Source organism: Sorex araneus, chromosome 1, assembly GCF_027595985.1.
Source record: "Sorex araneus isolate mSorAra2 chromosome 1, mSorAra2.pri, whole genome shotgun sequence".
NCBI lineage: Eukaryota > Metazoa > Chordata > Mammalia > Eulipotyphla > Soricidae > Sorex > Sorex araneus.
Window position 1 is genome coordinate 5,449,108 of NC_073302.1, and position 16,180 is coordinate 5,465,287.

At 60.8% G+C, this 16,180-nt stretch overlaps 2 protein-coding genes across 8 annotated transcripts in view; both read right to left on the bottom strand.

The window, feature by feature from the left end:
- The window catches only part of GARNL3 (GTPase activating Rap/RanGAP domain like 3), a 146,381-nt gene extending 144,006 nt beyond the window's left edge, over nt 1-2,375 (bottom strand). Inside the window, exon 1 of one of the 3 annotated variants that reach the window (XM_055140411.1) lies at nt 2,248-2,375. Coding sequence is in view for 2 of the 3 variants with exons in the window: in XM_055140406.1 (XP_054996381.1) it covers nt 1,613-1,704 (92 nt within the window). In the remaining variant the exon portion in view is untranslated. Of the gene's footprint in view, nt 1-1,612; nt 1,786-2,247 lie in introns of those variants that run through there. The other 2 variants (XM_055140406.1, XM_055140417.1) reach the window with 2 other exon arrangements.
- Nucleotides 2,376-8,748: 6,373 nt separating this feature from the next.
- RALGPS1 (Ral GEF with PH domain and SH3 binding motif 1) overlaps nt 8,749-16,180 on the bottom strand; it is a 181,825-nt gene continuing 174,393 nt past the window's right edge. For 4 of the 5 annotated variants that reach the window (XM_055124067.1, XM_055124066.1, XM_055124065.1 and 1 more), the window contains 4 exons: nt 16,019-16,111; nt 15,534-15,639; nt 12,224-12,315; nt 8,749-8,990 (listed from right to left, as the gene is read on the bottom strand). In XM_055124067.1, the coding sequence (XP_054980042.1) occupies nt 8,961-8,990; nt 12,224-12,315; nt 15,534-15,639; nt 16,019-16,111 (321 nt within the window). In that variant the 3' untranslated portion in view covers nt 8,749-8,960. Of the gene's footprint in view, nt 8,991-11,517; nt 11,545-12,223; nt 12,316-15,533; nt 15,640-16,018; nt 16,112-16,180 lie in introns of all 5 variants that reach the window. The other variant, XM_055124063.1, reaches the window with a different exon arrangement.

The following is a 16,180-nucleotide window of genomic DNA, read 5'->3' on the forward strand; positions in this document are numbered from 1 at the left end:
GTTAGGAAACGGCTAGTCTTCTTATGAACAGGTGACACAGGGACTCGAATGCCTCTTGGAGCACTGAGAATCCACAGCACAGACAGTACCGAAGGGTGAGTGGATACACCATCCTCCGAAAACACATCACTCGACAGCCAGGAAAATGGTCACCTTGATCTCACGGTTTGTAAGATTCATCCACAGAGCATTCGACAGCGGGGAGGGAGCCTCGGGGGGCCTAGAAATCGTTTTATCCTCAGATCCTTAACACAAGGGAGGGGACTGGTAACAGAGAGACTTCAGAGAAACTGGAGCTGTCCAGTGCTGGAAACCTTAGGCACCTGGAGGTGGCTACAGGGAGAGAAAATGAAGACTCCCGCTCCTTCACTGCACGGGGTGCATTTTTAGCGCCCGAGAGCCACAGGTGGCCTGTGGTCACTGCGTCCCAGAGATAGCCCCACCGAGGACAGACACCACCGAAAGTTCGCGGGGGAGTTGCTCTGAACGTGCCCTCGGGCCTGACCCCAGGCATCCTTCCTCTCCCTCGGTGGGAGCCAGGCCAAGGCACGACAGAGGTGGGGTCTGCGGTCCCCCGGTCTCTAGGTGGGCATCACCATCCAGGCCCGCCTGCAGCGGGGTACCCCACCCCGGGAGAGGGACACAGAGCTGAGCCGGGGGGGGGGGGGGGGCCAGGGAGACCGGGGTGGTGGCAGGAGGCGGGTGGCATCACTCGAGTGAAGAAAAGCCCGTTGCAAGGCAGAGAGGAGCAAGGTGGGCGAGACAGTGCCCACACAGGGGAGACGCCCCCGGGACCGGACACGGAGGGGGAATGCCCTCTGCGGAAAGGGACAGAGCGACCCCTCCCCAGGGCCGACGCTCAGCGCACCCGGCTGCGGGCAAAGCCGGGCAGGGGTGAGGAGCGGTGGCCGGGCGTTTGGGGGTCTCTCCGGAGGGGCGGGGGCGGAGTCCTTCTCTCACCTTGCAGAGGACGCCCCCTGCCCTTCCCTGGCTTTGCCCCGGGGCCCGTCCCCGTGCCCGTCCCCGTTCTCACCCAATGCAGGGCTTGGGGGGCGAGGATGGGGGCGGGGGATCAGGCCCAGGGGGCTGTTCGGACCGGACCCCTCGGGCCGGGCGAGGCGCGGGGAGGGTCCGGGCGGGCACGTCGCGAGCCTGCGGGCGTCTGCTGCAAGGCAGCGGAGGGCTGCGGCGGGCCGGGGGTCGACCCGAGCGACGCGGTGGCGAGTCAACGCGCCCCCCGAGTCCGCGGGCGGCAGCAGGTGTGCGGGGCGGCTCCCGGGCCCGCGGGGGGCTCCGCGCCGACCTTGTCCTTGAGCCGGGGCCGGCGGCAGGCGGGCGCTCGCCCCCCACACAGCCCGGCCGACGCGGGGCGGGACCCCCGACACTCCGGGCTCCGCTCCGGGGCACCCCCGCCCGTGCCCGCGCCCCCCGCGGCACCCCCGCCCCCGCCCCGCGCCGAGCCGCGCTCCGCCGGGGGTCGCCGCCGCCGGGTTCCGTCCGAGCCTCGGCGGCCCCTCGAGCCCCTCGGACGCCGCCAGCACCCCCCGGCCCGCACGTGGCCGGCTCCCCGCTTCCGCCCCTTCCCGGCCGCGCCCCTCCGCGCCGGCGGTACCTGGGGCTCTCGAAGCTGCACCCCCTGCGCCGCAACGCCGCCCTCTTCTGCCGCAGGAGCGCCGCGGCCGCCCCGCCGGGCTCCGGCTCCATCGCCCCGGGCGGGGGCCGCGGGCTCGGGCGCGCTCGGGTGGGCTCGGGCCTCGGCGGGGCTCGGCCGGCCGCTCGGCTCGCGCGCCGCAGCCCGCGCCCCGCCCCGCGCGCCTTCGCCCGGCCCCGGCCCCGCCCCGGCCCCGCCCCGAAGCTCAGCGCAGCGCGCCGCACGCCCCTCAGAGGGGTCTAAGCCCCGCCCCGCCCCCGCCCCAGAGTAATCCCCGCCCACTCCACGCCCCAGAGCCCAGAGGTAAGTCCCACCCCGGCCCCGCCCCGAGCTTCAGTCCGGTCAGCTTTTAGCCCCTCGAACAGGCCTAAGCCCCGCCCCGGAGCCGCCCCCAGTTTCTGGCCACGCCCCTCCGGTGCCGGCCCTGAGGGCTTCCCGACGCGGGCTGGCTCCAGGCCCCTCGACTCAGTTCTCAAGCCCCAGACACCTACTCTGTCCTCACCTCGGTCCGGCGCAGGCCCCGCTCCTCTCACTCCTGCCCCTCAGCACAGGATCAGTCCCACTCACTACCCCCTCGCGGCCCTGCCCCTCCGTACCTCAGTACCCCTCGCTCTCCTCGCTCCTTCCAACGTGACACGCTTCACTTCGCCTCAGGGGTCGCCTAACGCAAGATCCGGCCGCAGGCTAACCCGCGCCTCTCCGCTTCAAACGGATCCCCTGCGGGACCGCACTTACTCCCCGGCCCCGCCCACGCAGCGCCCCGCCCACGCCTCGGCCCCGCCCACAAGCCCCACCCGCGGCCCCGCCCCTAGGCCCCGCCCTCGAGCTCGCCTCCCGGCGCCCGGGTCCGCAGAGCGAGGCTGCAGGCTCCGCTGCGAGTCTCCACTTCCCACGGTGCGCGCCGTGTGCGACCCCCTGACTCAGAGAGGCTGAGGGCTGAGGCTTGGGAGGCCACCCACCGTGTGTGACCACCACCACACCCCGCCGCCCTCACCTCTCCGTGTCAGAGGCGCCTCATCTGGGCAAGCCGGGGTCACTGTGCCATCCTCGTCTAAGCGGGTAGCGGGTGGGGCTTGGCGCTTGTTGCAGAAAGGGGGTGCCGGTTTGCTGCAGAGTATATGGGGGCCGGGGGTGGGGGGCAATGCTTGGCAACTGGGCTGCTGTGGTTGGAAGACACGAGCTGGGAAACTGAGGCACTCAGGGTCAGAGACTCCCGTGGTCAGCTGAGGTCATGTCTCCACCCCCTGGCACAGCCACCTTCTATGACTTCGGCTGTCGTCCTGACGGGGCCCGGCCCAGTCCAGAGGCTGTCTGGTGAGCAGGAAGGGTGCCGGGGGAGGGTGGCAGAGCTTGAGGGGGAGCAGGGGAGAAGGAGAGGGCGCTGCACTTCCTCCCTCCCATCAGCGCCTTAGGCTCCCTCAGGGCTCCGCCCTTGTAAGAGTCTCCACCCTTTACCCTTTGAGTGTCGGATCATTTACCTCACATCACAAACTCCCTGCAGGGGCTGCCGAGACAGTACAGTGGGTAGGGGGCTTGCCTTGAGAGTGGCTGACCTGGGTTCAATCTCCAGCACCCCCATATGATCCCCTGAGCTCTGCCAGAAGTGATCCCTGAGGGGCTGGAGTGATAGCACAGCGGGTAGGGCGTTTGCCTTGCACACAGCCAACCCGGGTTCTATTCCCAGCATCCCATATGGTCCCCTGAGCACTGCCAGGGGTAATTCCTGAGTGCATGAGTCAGGAATGACCCCTGTGCATTGCCGGGTGTGACCCAAAAAGAAAAAAAAAAAAGAAGTGATCCCTGAGTACAGCTGGGGGTGCCTAAACCCCCGCCTCACACACACACACACACACACACACACACACACACACACACACACACACACACACACACCCCAAACTCCCTCTGATATCTTCTCTTCTTTCAGTGGGATGCAGATCCCAATCAGTACTCAGGGGTGGGGGGATATATGTAGTCAACACTGGACAAGGAGATCAGTGCTCAGACAAGGATTTACTTCCGCTTAAGCTCTGAGGAACCTGCAGCACCACTCAGCGAGGAGGTGGGGGTTAACTGCATCTCCATCAGCTGCATATGCCCCCACACCTGAACTCTCCCTGTCCAACAGAACTTTCCAGACCAAATCTCAGTAATGGGACCCCATACTCACCCAAGATCTTTCCTCCATACGCCTTTCCCCAACCTCATCCTCTTCCCCTTCCTGTCTGGCCACCTCCCCCACCCCCATCCCTGCCTTCATGTCTTCAGAGAAATGAATCTCTAAAATGCCTCCCTCATACTCGACCATTGTATGGCTGAAAAGTAATCACAAAAGTGTATAAGTCCGTAATTGTATCTCATGGTGTTTCATTCATCATCATCATCATCATCATCATCCCGTTGATCATCGAATTTCTCGAGCGGTCTCAGTAATGTCTCCATTCGTCCTAGCTCTGAGATTTTGGAAGCCTCTCTCTACTCATCCTTCCCAACGATGTTGCACTGGAAGCTCTTTCAGGGTCAGGGGAATGTTACTGGTTTTGGCATATTAATACACCATGGGGACCTTGCGAGGCTCTCCCATGTGGGCAGGAAACTCCCGGTAGTTTGCCAGGTTCTCCCAAAGGGAGAAGTAGGCTATAAGATATTGTGTGGCCACTTTGCGGCCTCGCACTTCTGGGAGCTTGCTTTTAAATCTCTGGATGCTGGCCGTTGATGGGATTACACAGCGCCAGGGCAGACCCTGGGTGTGACCACCTAGCTACTGGGAGATGGGAAATCTGGGCGGAGGAGTTTCATTAAAAATTTAAAAAAATATATATTCCCTTAAAAAATAAAATGAAATGTCCCCCCTCATTAATGGCTCCCCAGATCCTTCTTCCCTCCTGAGTGAACCCAGCGCTGATGTTCTAGAAACCTCTCAGCTGGGATCTGAGTGTCCCATGCTTCCTTTCCACTCACACAAACTTGAATAAGATTAAGCCGTATTCATTGGAAAACACATTTAATTTCAAAGTAAACAAAGATGTTTGTACATTAAAGTATTTAATTAGTGAAACAATTATTATCAGTGTAACAAGCTGAAAAAATACAGCAACTCGATACAAGACTGAGGTAACAAAATGCTTCACCAAAAATCTAAGGAACCCCACAGTGGGAGGGCTGATGTCCAGTGAGCACTGCGGGTGAGACGAGTCACAGGAATTAGAGTCTTCACGCAACGGCATGCAAGGAAGGGTCTTCTGGGGTGGGGCGGGGGGCGGGGGAAGGAAACAGCCCGGGAGATCGCGACACATTGAACAATAAACAAGAATTAAAATGTAGAAACCGATCTTCAACTTACTCTGAAGAATACGTAAGAAATTGAAAACTACTCTCTATGCAACATTTGAATGCTGAGTGGAAAACCATGCATTTTGGCACGAGATCTGTGAAGGAGGATACCATACCGATCAATTAATTACCATTGTTTCCTGGCGGAAGCGGTCAGTCATCTGGACGAAGAGACAGATGGATGGAGAGCAGAGAGCTAGTCTCCCGAGGAGGTGCTGTACATCAATATTGGGGGGGGGGGTCACCTCAGGGCCACACGCTGGTGCCATAGACACCCGTGGGTGGGCCACAGGCCAAGTTCTCGACCTCTAGAAGCCGCGGCTCTTGCGCACTCAAGACTTGTTGTTTTGAGGGGAAATGAAGACACAAACCACTTTTGCACTAAATACTGGGTCGTTCTGGTCTTCCGCTCACATTCCACGTTGGGGACCCGCCGGGCCAGGCCTGTGCGCTGCTCAGCTGGTCCGGGCCGGCTGCTCCTCGCTGCCTGGAACTTGCAGGGCCTCCTTCGCCTCTTGGGAAACGTTGGCCCCGGCTTGCCCCCGTGTGAGGAGAGAACCGCTGGGTGCTGAGGATTCACTCGCTCTGTGATGGGTTCTGCCAGGTCGGGACTTGGGCCTGTCTGGTTCTTGGCCGCGGACGGCTCAGGCAGAGTGCGGCCTGCCAAGCGCTCCCCAGAGAGGTGCGTGAGTGATGGAAGCGATGAGTGGACGGCGCGTGCCAGGAGCCTGTCCTTCCCAGGGCCACGTGGAAGCAGCGCTGGGAGTGGTTCTTGCGTTTCTTCTCTGGACACAAAATCGCCCAGTGTGGGGCTGAGCCAAGTCACACACGTAGCCAGAGCAGGTGAGATGCAGGGGTGGTGGCAGCATGCGGGGAAGCCCACCCTGCCTGCTTCCCCCTTCGGGGGGCATTCAACAGCGTCGGCTGGATGCCTGGGGCTTGGGAGGGGGAGGAAGGCGAGAAAAAGAAATACTGGCCATCTTGGTTAAGAAAAAAACAAAAAAAGACAAAAGACAATGTCGTATCAGTTCAGTTGGCACGAGCGGCTTCTTGCTAAATGCAGAATCTCTTCAAGTAGCTTCTCTAGTGCGGCCTGGGACCCCTCAGATCAAGGGTCCCTCTGCTCCGTGCCCGGTCGGTTCTCCACGAAGGGTTTCAATGGTCCGAATGCCTGGACACTTGGCCTACCTTGTGTCCCACCACGGGGAGGGAGCCTTTTGGGGGCTCCTAGGAAACCTGCTGCCTACCTGCCGGCAACATTCTGCCATTTCTATCACGGGGTGCCTTATTTGCTTAAAAAAAAAAAAAGATACAGAATGTGTATGCAAGGTTTGCCACCTTTGAGGGTGCACAGGCATTTGTTCAACATGGGCGGTTGAGGAGCAGATGCTGGAAATGCCTCACTCCAGGGGGCGACGCGCACCCTAGACTTGGTTTGCCCTGTGGGGGCTGACGCCTGTCCCGGGGGCCCCAAGCTCGAAGAGGCGCAGGCAGCTCACGCTTAGCTCACGTGCGTGGCCGCGAGCGCCTCTCACCCGGCGGTCCCCAGGACTCTGCCGGCACGTTCCACGGGCTTCTTTGTCCCATAAGGCTCTTCTGCTCACAAAGACTAAACAGATGCCTCCGGAGTCCGAGCTAAGCACGCGTCCGGGACGGGATGTGGGAGCCGTTGCAAACGGTGTGCAGACTCAACATTTTGGGGAGAATGGGATTGTGCTCTTTCAGAATGAGGCTCGGGAGGAAACACTTGTCAGGGAGAAAGAACATTAAAACCTTGGTAAAGGGCAATTGAGAAAATGAAATTTGGAGGGTTTGGGATTTGGCATCAGTAAGACTTGATTTGAGGAAAACCATAGGAAGAGTGGAGAAACCCAAAGGAAATAAGGAGCCAAAGTCTCTCTCTCAGACTTCCGTGGAAACCAGGGCTTACACAAAATAAAACACGAACAGGTAGAATCAGATTCAATGGAGGTAAAAGCATTGATTCCCTGCCACCCCCGCCCCCCTGGCCTAGACACACACACACACACACACACACACACACACACACACACACACACACAGGCTCTGCCTAAATGTGTCGGGATGATAACTGCTTTCACTCAGCCTCTAGACTGTATGTGAACTGGGGACATGTCTAGATGGGACTGGAGCGGTGCAAAGCATCCGTGGTCAGTCTGGCCACATCAACACCAGCATTTAGAGTCTGTCCTGGCACAAGAGTCTTTTAGTCTTTTCACACATGAGCTTTGTTCCCTGGCAGGACCGTGCGAGCTGCCCATGACGTGATACTCTGCAGAGACCTTCTGCAGAGACCTTCCTTCCCAACCAGTTCATCCGAGGGTTCCGGAAAGTCATCGCCATTTGATGGTGATGCAGCGCGATACAGTCCATTTAATTGCAATACAGTCCCCTGGTTGTTTTTCTTCTTTTGTTTTTGGGCCTAGTATTTTCCTGGTTAAGAGGCTGGTTGGAAGCATCCTACCCCCAAACTGGGGCGGGGGCATGGGGGGGAGGGATGTTGTTGTCTGACCTCTGAGGCCACGTTAATGACAAGGACTGAGAATTAGGGGAACCATCTGCGAGGGAGGGAGGGAGGGAGAGAGAGAGAGGAGAGAGGAGAGAGAGAAGCTATGAGATCAAAGTTCCCATAGTTCATTTTTATTCACTCTATGGAACAAAAATGTATTTGTGCAAAATGGAAGTCACTGAAAATAGAAGAGTGACCGATAAAGACGCGCCCTTAGCTGGACACGGCGCCCGGACATGCGCCCTGGGGCCTTGCTCTCCGTCGGTGAACACTATGCTCGGGGACCTGGGCATGGTGGGCTTGCTGGTGACTGTGTTTGGGGGCAGGACTGGGGGTGGGGGGGCCTAAGGCCTCAGTGTCACTCAGCTCCCTGGTGTAGTCAGGAACCCCAGTGAGCCCCGCCCTGGCAGTGGAAGCGAAGGGCTGAGAGGATGGAACGACGCTTGGACCGGCAAGGGGAGAGGCCGGAGCCACGGAAGGCCCCTGTGGCCGGCCCCTCGCTGCGAGCCTGGGGCAGCCTCTGCGCTGCTGCGGGGGCAGGCGGGGGAAGGGACCCAATCTGCCATCCTGGCCTGGTGGGAGAGGGCTGGAGAGAGGGGACGGAGCGAGCAGGCTGGCGGCCCGGTCCGCAGCTGGCCCTGTCCCCGAGAGCTGACGGCGACCGGGCCGCGGGCCTTCCGGATGAATAGCACCCATAGGAACAGAAAACGAGACACGTTAAGGCATAGTTTGTTACAGTAAAAGAACACATGGGCCCACGTGGGAGGACGCCGGGCGCGCCCTCGGGCCTTCCTGGCGCCCGAGCCTTCTCCGGAGGGGCCGGCGGGGCCTCAAAGCGGATGAATGTGTGATGTCCCGAGTCTGGTGCCAAAATGCATGTTTCTCCAAGAGTTCTCGCTCACTCCCTCGCACGCACGCGGCACGCACCCGCGGGGGGGTGGGGCGCTCCGGGAGTCGGACAGCGTCAGAGGTGCCCCGGATGGGTGAGCAACCCCGTGCACCTTGGGGTGCCAAGAAGCCGGCTGCACAGCCCGTCCCTTCTCGAGGGCCCCTCGGACATGGGGTGGGGGGGCATGGTCCGTGCTCCCGTGAGGCAGGGCCGCCGGCCCTCTGGGTGTAGCAGCTGCAGCTGGTGGACGGGTGAGGGCCCGGGCAGGGAGGGCGGGCGGGGGGACGACACAGTCTGGGGGTCCAGCCAAGGCCCCTCCGTGCTGCGGAAGTGTCGTGAGAGTCACTGGGGTGGACGGGCGGGCAGGCGGGCGGGCAGGAGGGTCCGGCTCTCGGGGGGTTCTCTGGAGGGTGAGGCCGCGTCCCGTGAGCCTGTGGCCTGGCCATGGGTCTCCCAGCGCTCCGGCCCACCGTGGCCTGTGCCCGGACAGACGCGCCACCACCCCGCCCGGGCAGGGCTCCCGGCGCCTCTGGAGTCACGTCGCGTCCCTCGGAGTCTCACTCAAAGGACATGAGGTTTGCCGGTACCTGGAAGAAAAGGCTCAGTCTCTGGTCAGTGCCCCCACGCTGCAGGGGGGCGGGGGGGCGCAGAGAGGAGGAGCGGCCTTTCCCGGCGCTGGCCCAAGGGGCCGCTGGGGGCCAGGCCCCCGCTCCAGGCCTTCTTGATGCTGAGAGCCCCCTGCTCCTAAGTTCCCCGCAGGGAGGCGGGTGGAGAGACAGAGGCTGAGAGAGGGGGCACGTACAGCATGGCCGGGGCAGCTGGAGGACCGTGGGGTGCCAGCGAGCACTCCGGAGGGGGCCGGCCAGAGCAGAGGGTGGGTGGAGGGCAGTGGGCACGGGCAAGCAGGTGCCCAGGACAAGGGGGACATTTGGGCGTCCTGGGAATCCCAAGACCTTCCCACACCGTCAACCAAGGACAAGACCCCAGCTCCCTTTGGGTGGGGGGGGAGAAGACCACCAGCCCCCAGATGTTTGATCAGACGGTATTGTTACCTCCCCTAAGTCCCCGGCTCAGCTCCAGGCCTCCCACCCGGCACTACTCAGCGCTCCAGGGATCGGGAGATGAACCAGAGGGGAGCAGCCTCGGGCAGGACGACAGGACAGGGACACAGGGGCACAGCCCCGCGCAGGCTGTCCACGCCCGGAGGGGTCAAAACGCGGCGAGGACAGGCCGGCAAGGCAGTGCAGGGGGAGGGGCACTTGCCTTGCAGGCGTCTAACCTGGGTTCGGTCCCCGGCACCCCACTGGTTCCCTCCCCACCCTCCACCCTCCCAGTCTTCCAGGAGTGATCCCTGAGCACAGAGCCAGGAGCACCTCAGGGTGTGGCCCCAAAGGAAAGGAAAAACCAGAGACTCCGGGACAAGGAGAGGCCAGGGACAGCCGCTGGCCTGGTCAGAGTTCCCGGACATACCACAGGGAAATGCAAGTCACAGGAGCAGGGACAGGGGTCTGCTCTATTTACGACAACTTGGAATAACAGCAACAACAAAAGTGTCCCCAGAGACGGCATTAAAGAATCCAACGCCTGTGCCCACATTTCAAGGAGGGGCGAGAAAAGCAGGGAGGTGAGAAGCCGGGCAGGAGAGAGACAAATCAGGCAGAGGCCAGCAGGTGTGTGTGTGTGTGTGTCTGTGTGTGTGTGTGTGTGTGTATGTGTGTGAGTGTGTGTGTACCACGGGTGTGGTGATGGAGGTGCAGAAGGGGGGGGCGTGCTCCAAGGCCCTGGGGCCTTGTAGGCTGGGTGGTGGGTACAGGGTGTTTGCTGCTGCTGCTGTTTATATCTCCACAGCTGTTGCCTGTGTGGTGTAAGTGTGGACGGTGTTAGCAGAAACTATTCTGAGCACTGATTTGATTCCACAAAGCTCAGAGACGCTTTCTGGGCACGCGGCTCCTTGCGCCCCCTGTGGGCCGTGTTGGGGGATGGCCGTTTGCGGAAATCCTCCGCTCCCAGCCCCAGGTGCAAGTGGCAGCACAGAGCAGGACAGGTGACGAGGGAATGAGAAATGCAGCGGAGACGGCAAACACCAGGGCTCCCTCCTCGAAGGCTGGACACGGGATGAAACATGCCCCCCAGTCGCCAAGGTGCGCCAACGGCCGTGCCTGTCCTCTGCCACACGCCAGCTCTGCTCGGTCCCAGGTCCTTGCTGTGTGGGGCTGCGGCCCCCTCGCCCCCCTCCCCAGGGGGGCCCAGGCACTCCAGGGCAGGATCTGCTCCCTCGCAGGAAGCCTGACCCTCCGGCCCACGTCCCTCCCAGTGTCAGCCTCGCCGCGGTCGGCCCAGGCGTTTGCTCAAGGAGGGGAAATGAGGGCGGCTTTCCGGGGCTCCCCAGACCCACGCCCCAGGCCCCCAGCTCTGCCTCCGGCTTCCTGTCTCCTGCCAGGCCTGGAGGGGCCCCTGCTCCTCTCGGGAACAGCACTGCGGGGCACCGCCTGCCCACGTCTGTGGCGACTGAGAGTGTGCCCAGCCCACGACTGAAATGTGGGGCCCCCACACCAATTCCGGGACGGGTCCTGCCCACCCGCCTTCCAGCTTCCTGTCACCTGTGGCCCACGAAGCGTGTCCGTGTGCACTCCTGTCCGTGGGACAGCGGCCCTCTGAGCGCAGTGCTCCAGGGTCCTGCACAGCCCAGGGAGGGGAGGGGAAGGGGAGCTGAACCCTCCCCTGGCCCCCGGGCCTGCTACACCTCACAGTGGCAAAGTTCCCTGGGGGATCTCTGACCCGCTGCCCTCCTCAGCTCCCCACTCTGGCCCCGTGACGCTGCTCTGGGCCCAGTGCTCTTGCCCGAGACTGAGAGGGTCAAACTCCCCAGCTTCCTCTTCCGGTTCCCCGGGGGAAACAGGCAGGACTGGGGGGGCCCCCTCTGCCCCGAGCTGGCGTTCCTCTCTATGCCCCAGCAGGGCTGCCAGGCCGAGAGAGCCGGGGGAGCACGGGGCACTGAGCACAAGCTCAGAGTCAGGCTGCCCCGAGTCCCAGCCGGTGGCGCCTGGAGCCGGTGCCGGCCACTATCCAAGCCTCAGTGGCCCCCGGGAGAACTGGGGGTGTCTGGGAACTTACCTCCCATTGGGAGGATGCGGCCAGCTCCTGCAAGGAAAGCACGTGGCATAGTAACTGAGTCGAAGGGAGCGTGTGCAGGGGAGGCGCCCTGGGCCAGGCCAGCAGCCGAGGTCGCGCTGGCACAGGCAGGACAAGGGTCTGTCCACCGCTACGGGCTGCACGGAGCTACCGCTGTGAGTGCGGGGGGGGGGGGGGGAGGGGGAGGGAATCAGTCTCTGGCGGCAGGCTTCCCATGGGACTGACTTTGGGGGGATGAGCTAAGCAAAAGCTGGAGCCTGATCCCCAGGGCCACGTGGCTCCTGCCACCTCCTGGGTCTCTGCTTCGACGAGAAGGACACGGGGGGCAGATTCCAAGTTTCAGGGCAGCTTTTATATGTGTGTGTGTGTGTGTGTGTGTGTGTGTGTGTGTGTGTGTGTACATCAATGCACAAGGATCACTCCTAACTCTGAATTCAGAATCCTGGTGGTGCTCGGGGGACCCTATGGGATGCTGGGAATCGAACCCAGGTTGGCCGTGTGCAAGGCAAACGCCCTCCCCGCTATATTATCGCTCCAGCTCCAAGGCAGCTTAACTTTAAACCAAGTTCTGTCTTGGGTACACGCGGGAGGGAAGGCTGGAGCCCCGCGTCCTCAGGGCCCTTGGTGTCCCCCTGCTGAGGGAAGGGGCTGGGGGGGGGTGCTGAGCCAGGGGTGCATGTGACTTTACCTGAGGCCTGTTGCTTTTACATGCGTCGTCCAAATGCTTGTGCCAGAGTATCGCGTGGAAGCGAGAGCCGGTCTGGAACTTGTAAACATTGCCTGCCAGGAGGAGAAGCAGTGGGTAAGCGGGACAGAGAGAGGCTGGGCCTGCAGCTGGGCAGGAAGGTCAGTGGGCACAGGGGCGGCTCGAGTGGGCAGGGCAGTCCCAGATACCTCCCAGACCCGGGTGATTCTGGCCCAGGGATCTGCGTGTGGGGGCGGAGCAGGGCGGGGCAGGGGTGAGGTGCAGGGAGCCTTTGATGCTGAGGAAGCCCTGCTCAAAACAACCTTCCAAAGGTTGGGGCTGCAGCGATAGCACAGCAGGGAAGGGCGTTTGCCTTGCACTGGCCAACCCGGGTTCGATTCCCAGCATCCCATATAGTCCCCCGAGCACCACCAGGAGTAATTCCTGAGTGCAGAGCCAGGAGGAACCTCTGAGCATCGCTGGGTGTGACCCAAAAAGGAAAACGAACAAAAAAAGGAACCTTCCAAAGGAAACAGAGCGATCAGCATCCTTGAACTGCCACTGGCTCGCTGCTTGCACTCGAGAGCTCGAGCACCTTCAAGGGACAGTCTGGGGCCGGGGGTACCTAAAGAGCTGAGTGGGATGATGCAGCAGCAGCGGAGGGGGAAGGATCTCTTGCGACATCAGCCACAGATGCCGTGAACACTCCAGACATTCATGACGCCCACAGCGAAGGAGTCTGCATTCTCAGACCCCGACACGCTTCTGTGTGGACCCTGGCCTGGCTAGCCCGGTGGCACACTGCCCTCTGCTTGGGGACAGTAGTGTCCTCTGCAACGAAGCCTGCGAAGTGGCCTGTACCCTCCCCCCCCAACCAACAGCCATCAGATTCTTCGAGTTTGGGTCAATATGAGTTTTTGTTCCTAAAACAGCACCTCGGGGAAGAGTGGCAGAGAGGATGAGCATGCTCACTGGGCGAGGGACACGACGCCCCGATGGGCACGGCTGGACCATCAGCCCCGCCTCCCGTGGCCAGTCCAAAGGCTCCGTGGGGGCTCTAGTTCCCAGCTCAGACCCCAGACCTGACACACTCGGGTAGTCCCTGTCTGGGAGCAGCTCCGGAATCGTCTACAAACATATTAGAAATGGTGGGCCAGGAGCCAGAGCGATAGCACAGCAGGTAGGGAGTTTGCCTTGCACGCAGCCGACCCGGGTTCAATTCCCGGCATCTGCTAGTGTTCCCCAAGCACCGCCAGGAGTAATTCCTGAGTGCAGAGCCAGGAGGAACCCCAGAGCATCGCTGAGTGTGACCCCAAAAGTAAAATAAATAAAAATGCAAATATGTGCAAAGTTTCCCAAACGTTAAAAAAAAGAAAAGAAATGGTGGGCCAGTGTGACTCACCCACTGGGCCTGCTCTTCAGAATCATAGACTAAATCTCTAAGGAGATACAAGTCAAGCAGCTGAAATTCAATGGACATACTGTCCCCCCCGCCAGCCGAAAACTCTGGGGCACCCCCAGGAAGGGGCAGCCGCAGCGACACCCACACTCCAAGGCGTCTCACTAAGAATCTCCGCAGATTCATCCCAGGCCAACAGACCTGAAGTTTCTGGAGCCAGCAGCCACACACGCGGCCATCCAATACCTCCGAATTCCACAGTACTGGAATTCCAGTGGTAACTGGAGCACACCAAGTTAGATGGGAGATAACAGAGACGCCAACTAAACTCACAAACAAAAACAATAATCCAGAAGGCTCAACGAGCCATGAACAGCTTAGTAAATCCTCAGCCAGATTCAACAACCCCGTGGTGAGGTTTAACAATTTTCATAAAGGTTCTTTTACTGAAGTGTTTCTGGTCATTCCTTTAGCCATTTGGTTGCAACAAGCAACATAAAATAAATAAATGATTGGGGCTGGAGGGATAGTACAGAGGGGAGGGTGATTGCTTTGCGCATGGACGAACTGTGTTAGACCCCTGGCACCCCACATGGTCCGTCCCCCGAGCACCGCCAGGAGTGATTCCTGAGTACAGAGCCAGGAGTGACCCCTGAGCATTGCTGGTGTGACCCAAAAAGCCAAACACACACACACACAAATTACTGTGTGCCTGCTAAGGGGGCAGGCTGGGAAAATGGGGACAACAGTGAGGGGATTGGTGTTGGAACATCAAAAGGCTCTAACAACTGTATTACGAGCAACTCTGTAAACCATGGTGTTTACATAAAGCAAAACAATTAAAAATAAAAAAGTAAATGGTGGTGGGGCCGAAGTAACAGTACAGCGGGGAGGGCGTTTGCCTTGCATGCAGCCAGTCAACCTGGGTTCAATCCCCGGCATCCCATATGGTCCTCCGGGCACTGTCAGGAATAATTCCTGAGTGCAGAGCCAAGAGGAACCCCTGAGCATCGTTGGGTGTGACCCACAAAGTGAAAAAAAAATAAAAAAGAAAAAGAATGGTGGGTGAGGAGCCGCACTTCTTCTGAATCCCACTGTGAGTTTCCAGGAGTGCCCAGTGGCCTGAAAAACACTCGGATGTTACGGGGGCTGAGTCGAGGGGCTCAGGTCTCCATACTCCTGGCACTGAGCCAAGACCCAGGCAAAAATCCAAGACTCCGGCAGTGGGGGACACAAGCAAGGCCTCTGAGGGTATCAGGGTTCCTGGGCAGGATGGGGCCAGCCCCTCCCTACCTCCTCAGTCTGGCCTTTAATGGCAGGGGGTGAGAAGCCGGAGCCGGAAGGAGCTGAGAGACCGGAGTAGGGGCTTTGGTTGAAAGCTCCCCCCTGGGGGGTGGGGGGGTGGTTTACTGTGGCTCTTGGTGGTGGAATATGTGCACTGGTGAAGGGATGGGTGTTTGAGCATTGTGTAACTGAGACTTAAGCCTGAAAGCTTTGTAACTTTCCACTTGGTGATTCAATAAAAAAAAAAAAAAAGAAAGAAAGCTCCCCCCGGACTCTCAGCACAGGCCATGAGGGGGTGTCCCCGGCACTCTCCAGCGGCAGGGCACAGCCTCCTGCACCACCATGTGCTTTCGGGTGCATGAGGCCCCAGTGCCCAGGGCCGGAGAGAGGTCCTGCAGGCATAAGCTGGACTTACTGTCTCCGGGCAAGGAACCACTCACAAAGCCTCTTTTGTGGGCTCCCGGAGGCCAAGTTGGAGGAAGGGCAGCTGCTTCCCAGATTCCTGGGGGCCCCAAAGGCACAAAAGCACGGGAGAGCGCCAGGGTGGGGCAAGCTGCAGGCCCCAGCTGCAGGGCGGGTGGGGCTGGGAGGCTGCTGGCCTCTGGCGGGGGGCTCTGGGCCACTGCCTACCTTTGTCGGGGTTATTCAGCTGGAAGATGTCAGGGTGCTCAGGGTCATCGGGCAGCTGCACCATCCAGCCCACGACGGAGACCTTTTTGCCAGGTGTGGATTTGTACTGAAAGAGAGCAAAAATAGAGCCGGGCTGTGTTCTCTGCACCCCAGGGTGTTCTCTGCACCCCAGGGCAGGTGTGCTGCTAACTAGGACTTCCAGGGACGCTCAGGCCCCGCCCCCACAGGCCACACCCTTCCAGCCCCACCCCCTCCAGGCCACACCTGTTCCAGCCTCTTCCTTCCTGACCCCGCCCAGGCCACGCCCTTCCTGGCACCGCCCCTCCAGGCCACACCCTTTCTGGTCCGCCCCGCCCCTCGAGGCCCGGCCCCGCCCTCCAGGCCACACCTTTCCTGGCCCCGCCCCTCCAGTAACACCTCTCGCCCCGCCCATTTAGGCCTCGCTCAGCCCCACCCCCCCAGGAGCGCCCTTATTCCCTACTTACATGTTTTCTGTCTGTGCCCCGCAGGGACTTGGCCCCATAGTACAGGAGGGTGGACCCCGAGAGGGTGACCCAATACCTGGTCCACGACGACAGCTGCGGAGGCAGGAGGCAGAGTGACGCGTGAGTGGGCGGGCTGCCTGGCAGGCGTGCGCTCCTGCCCAC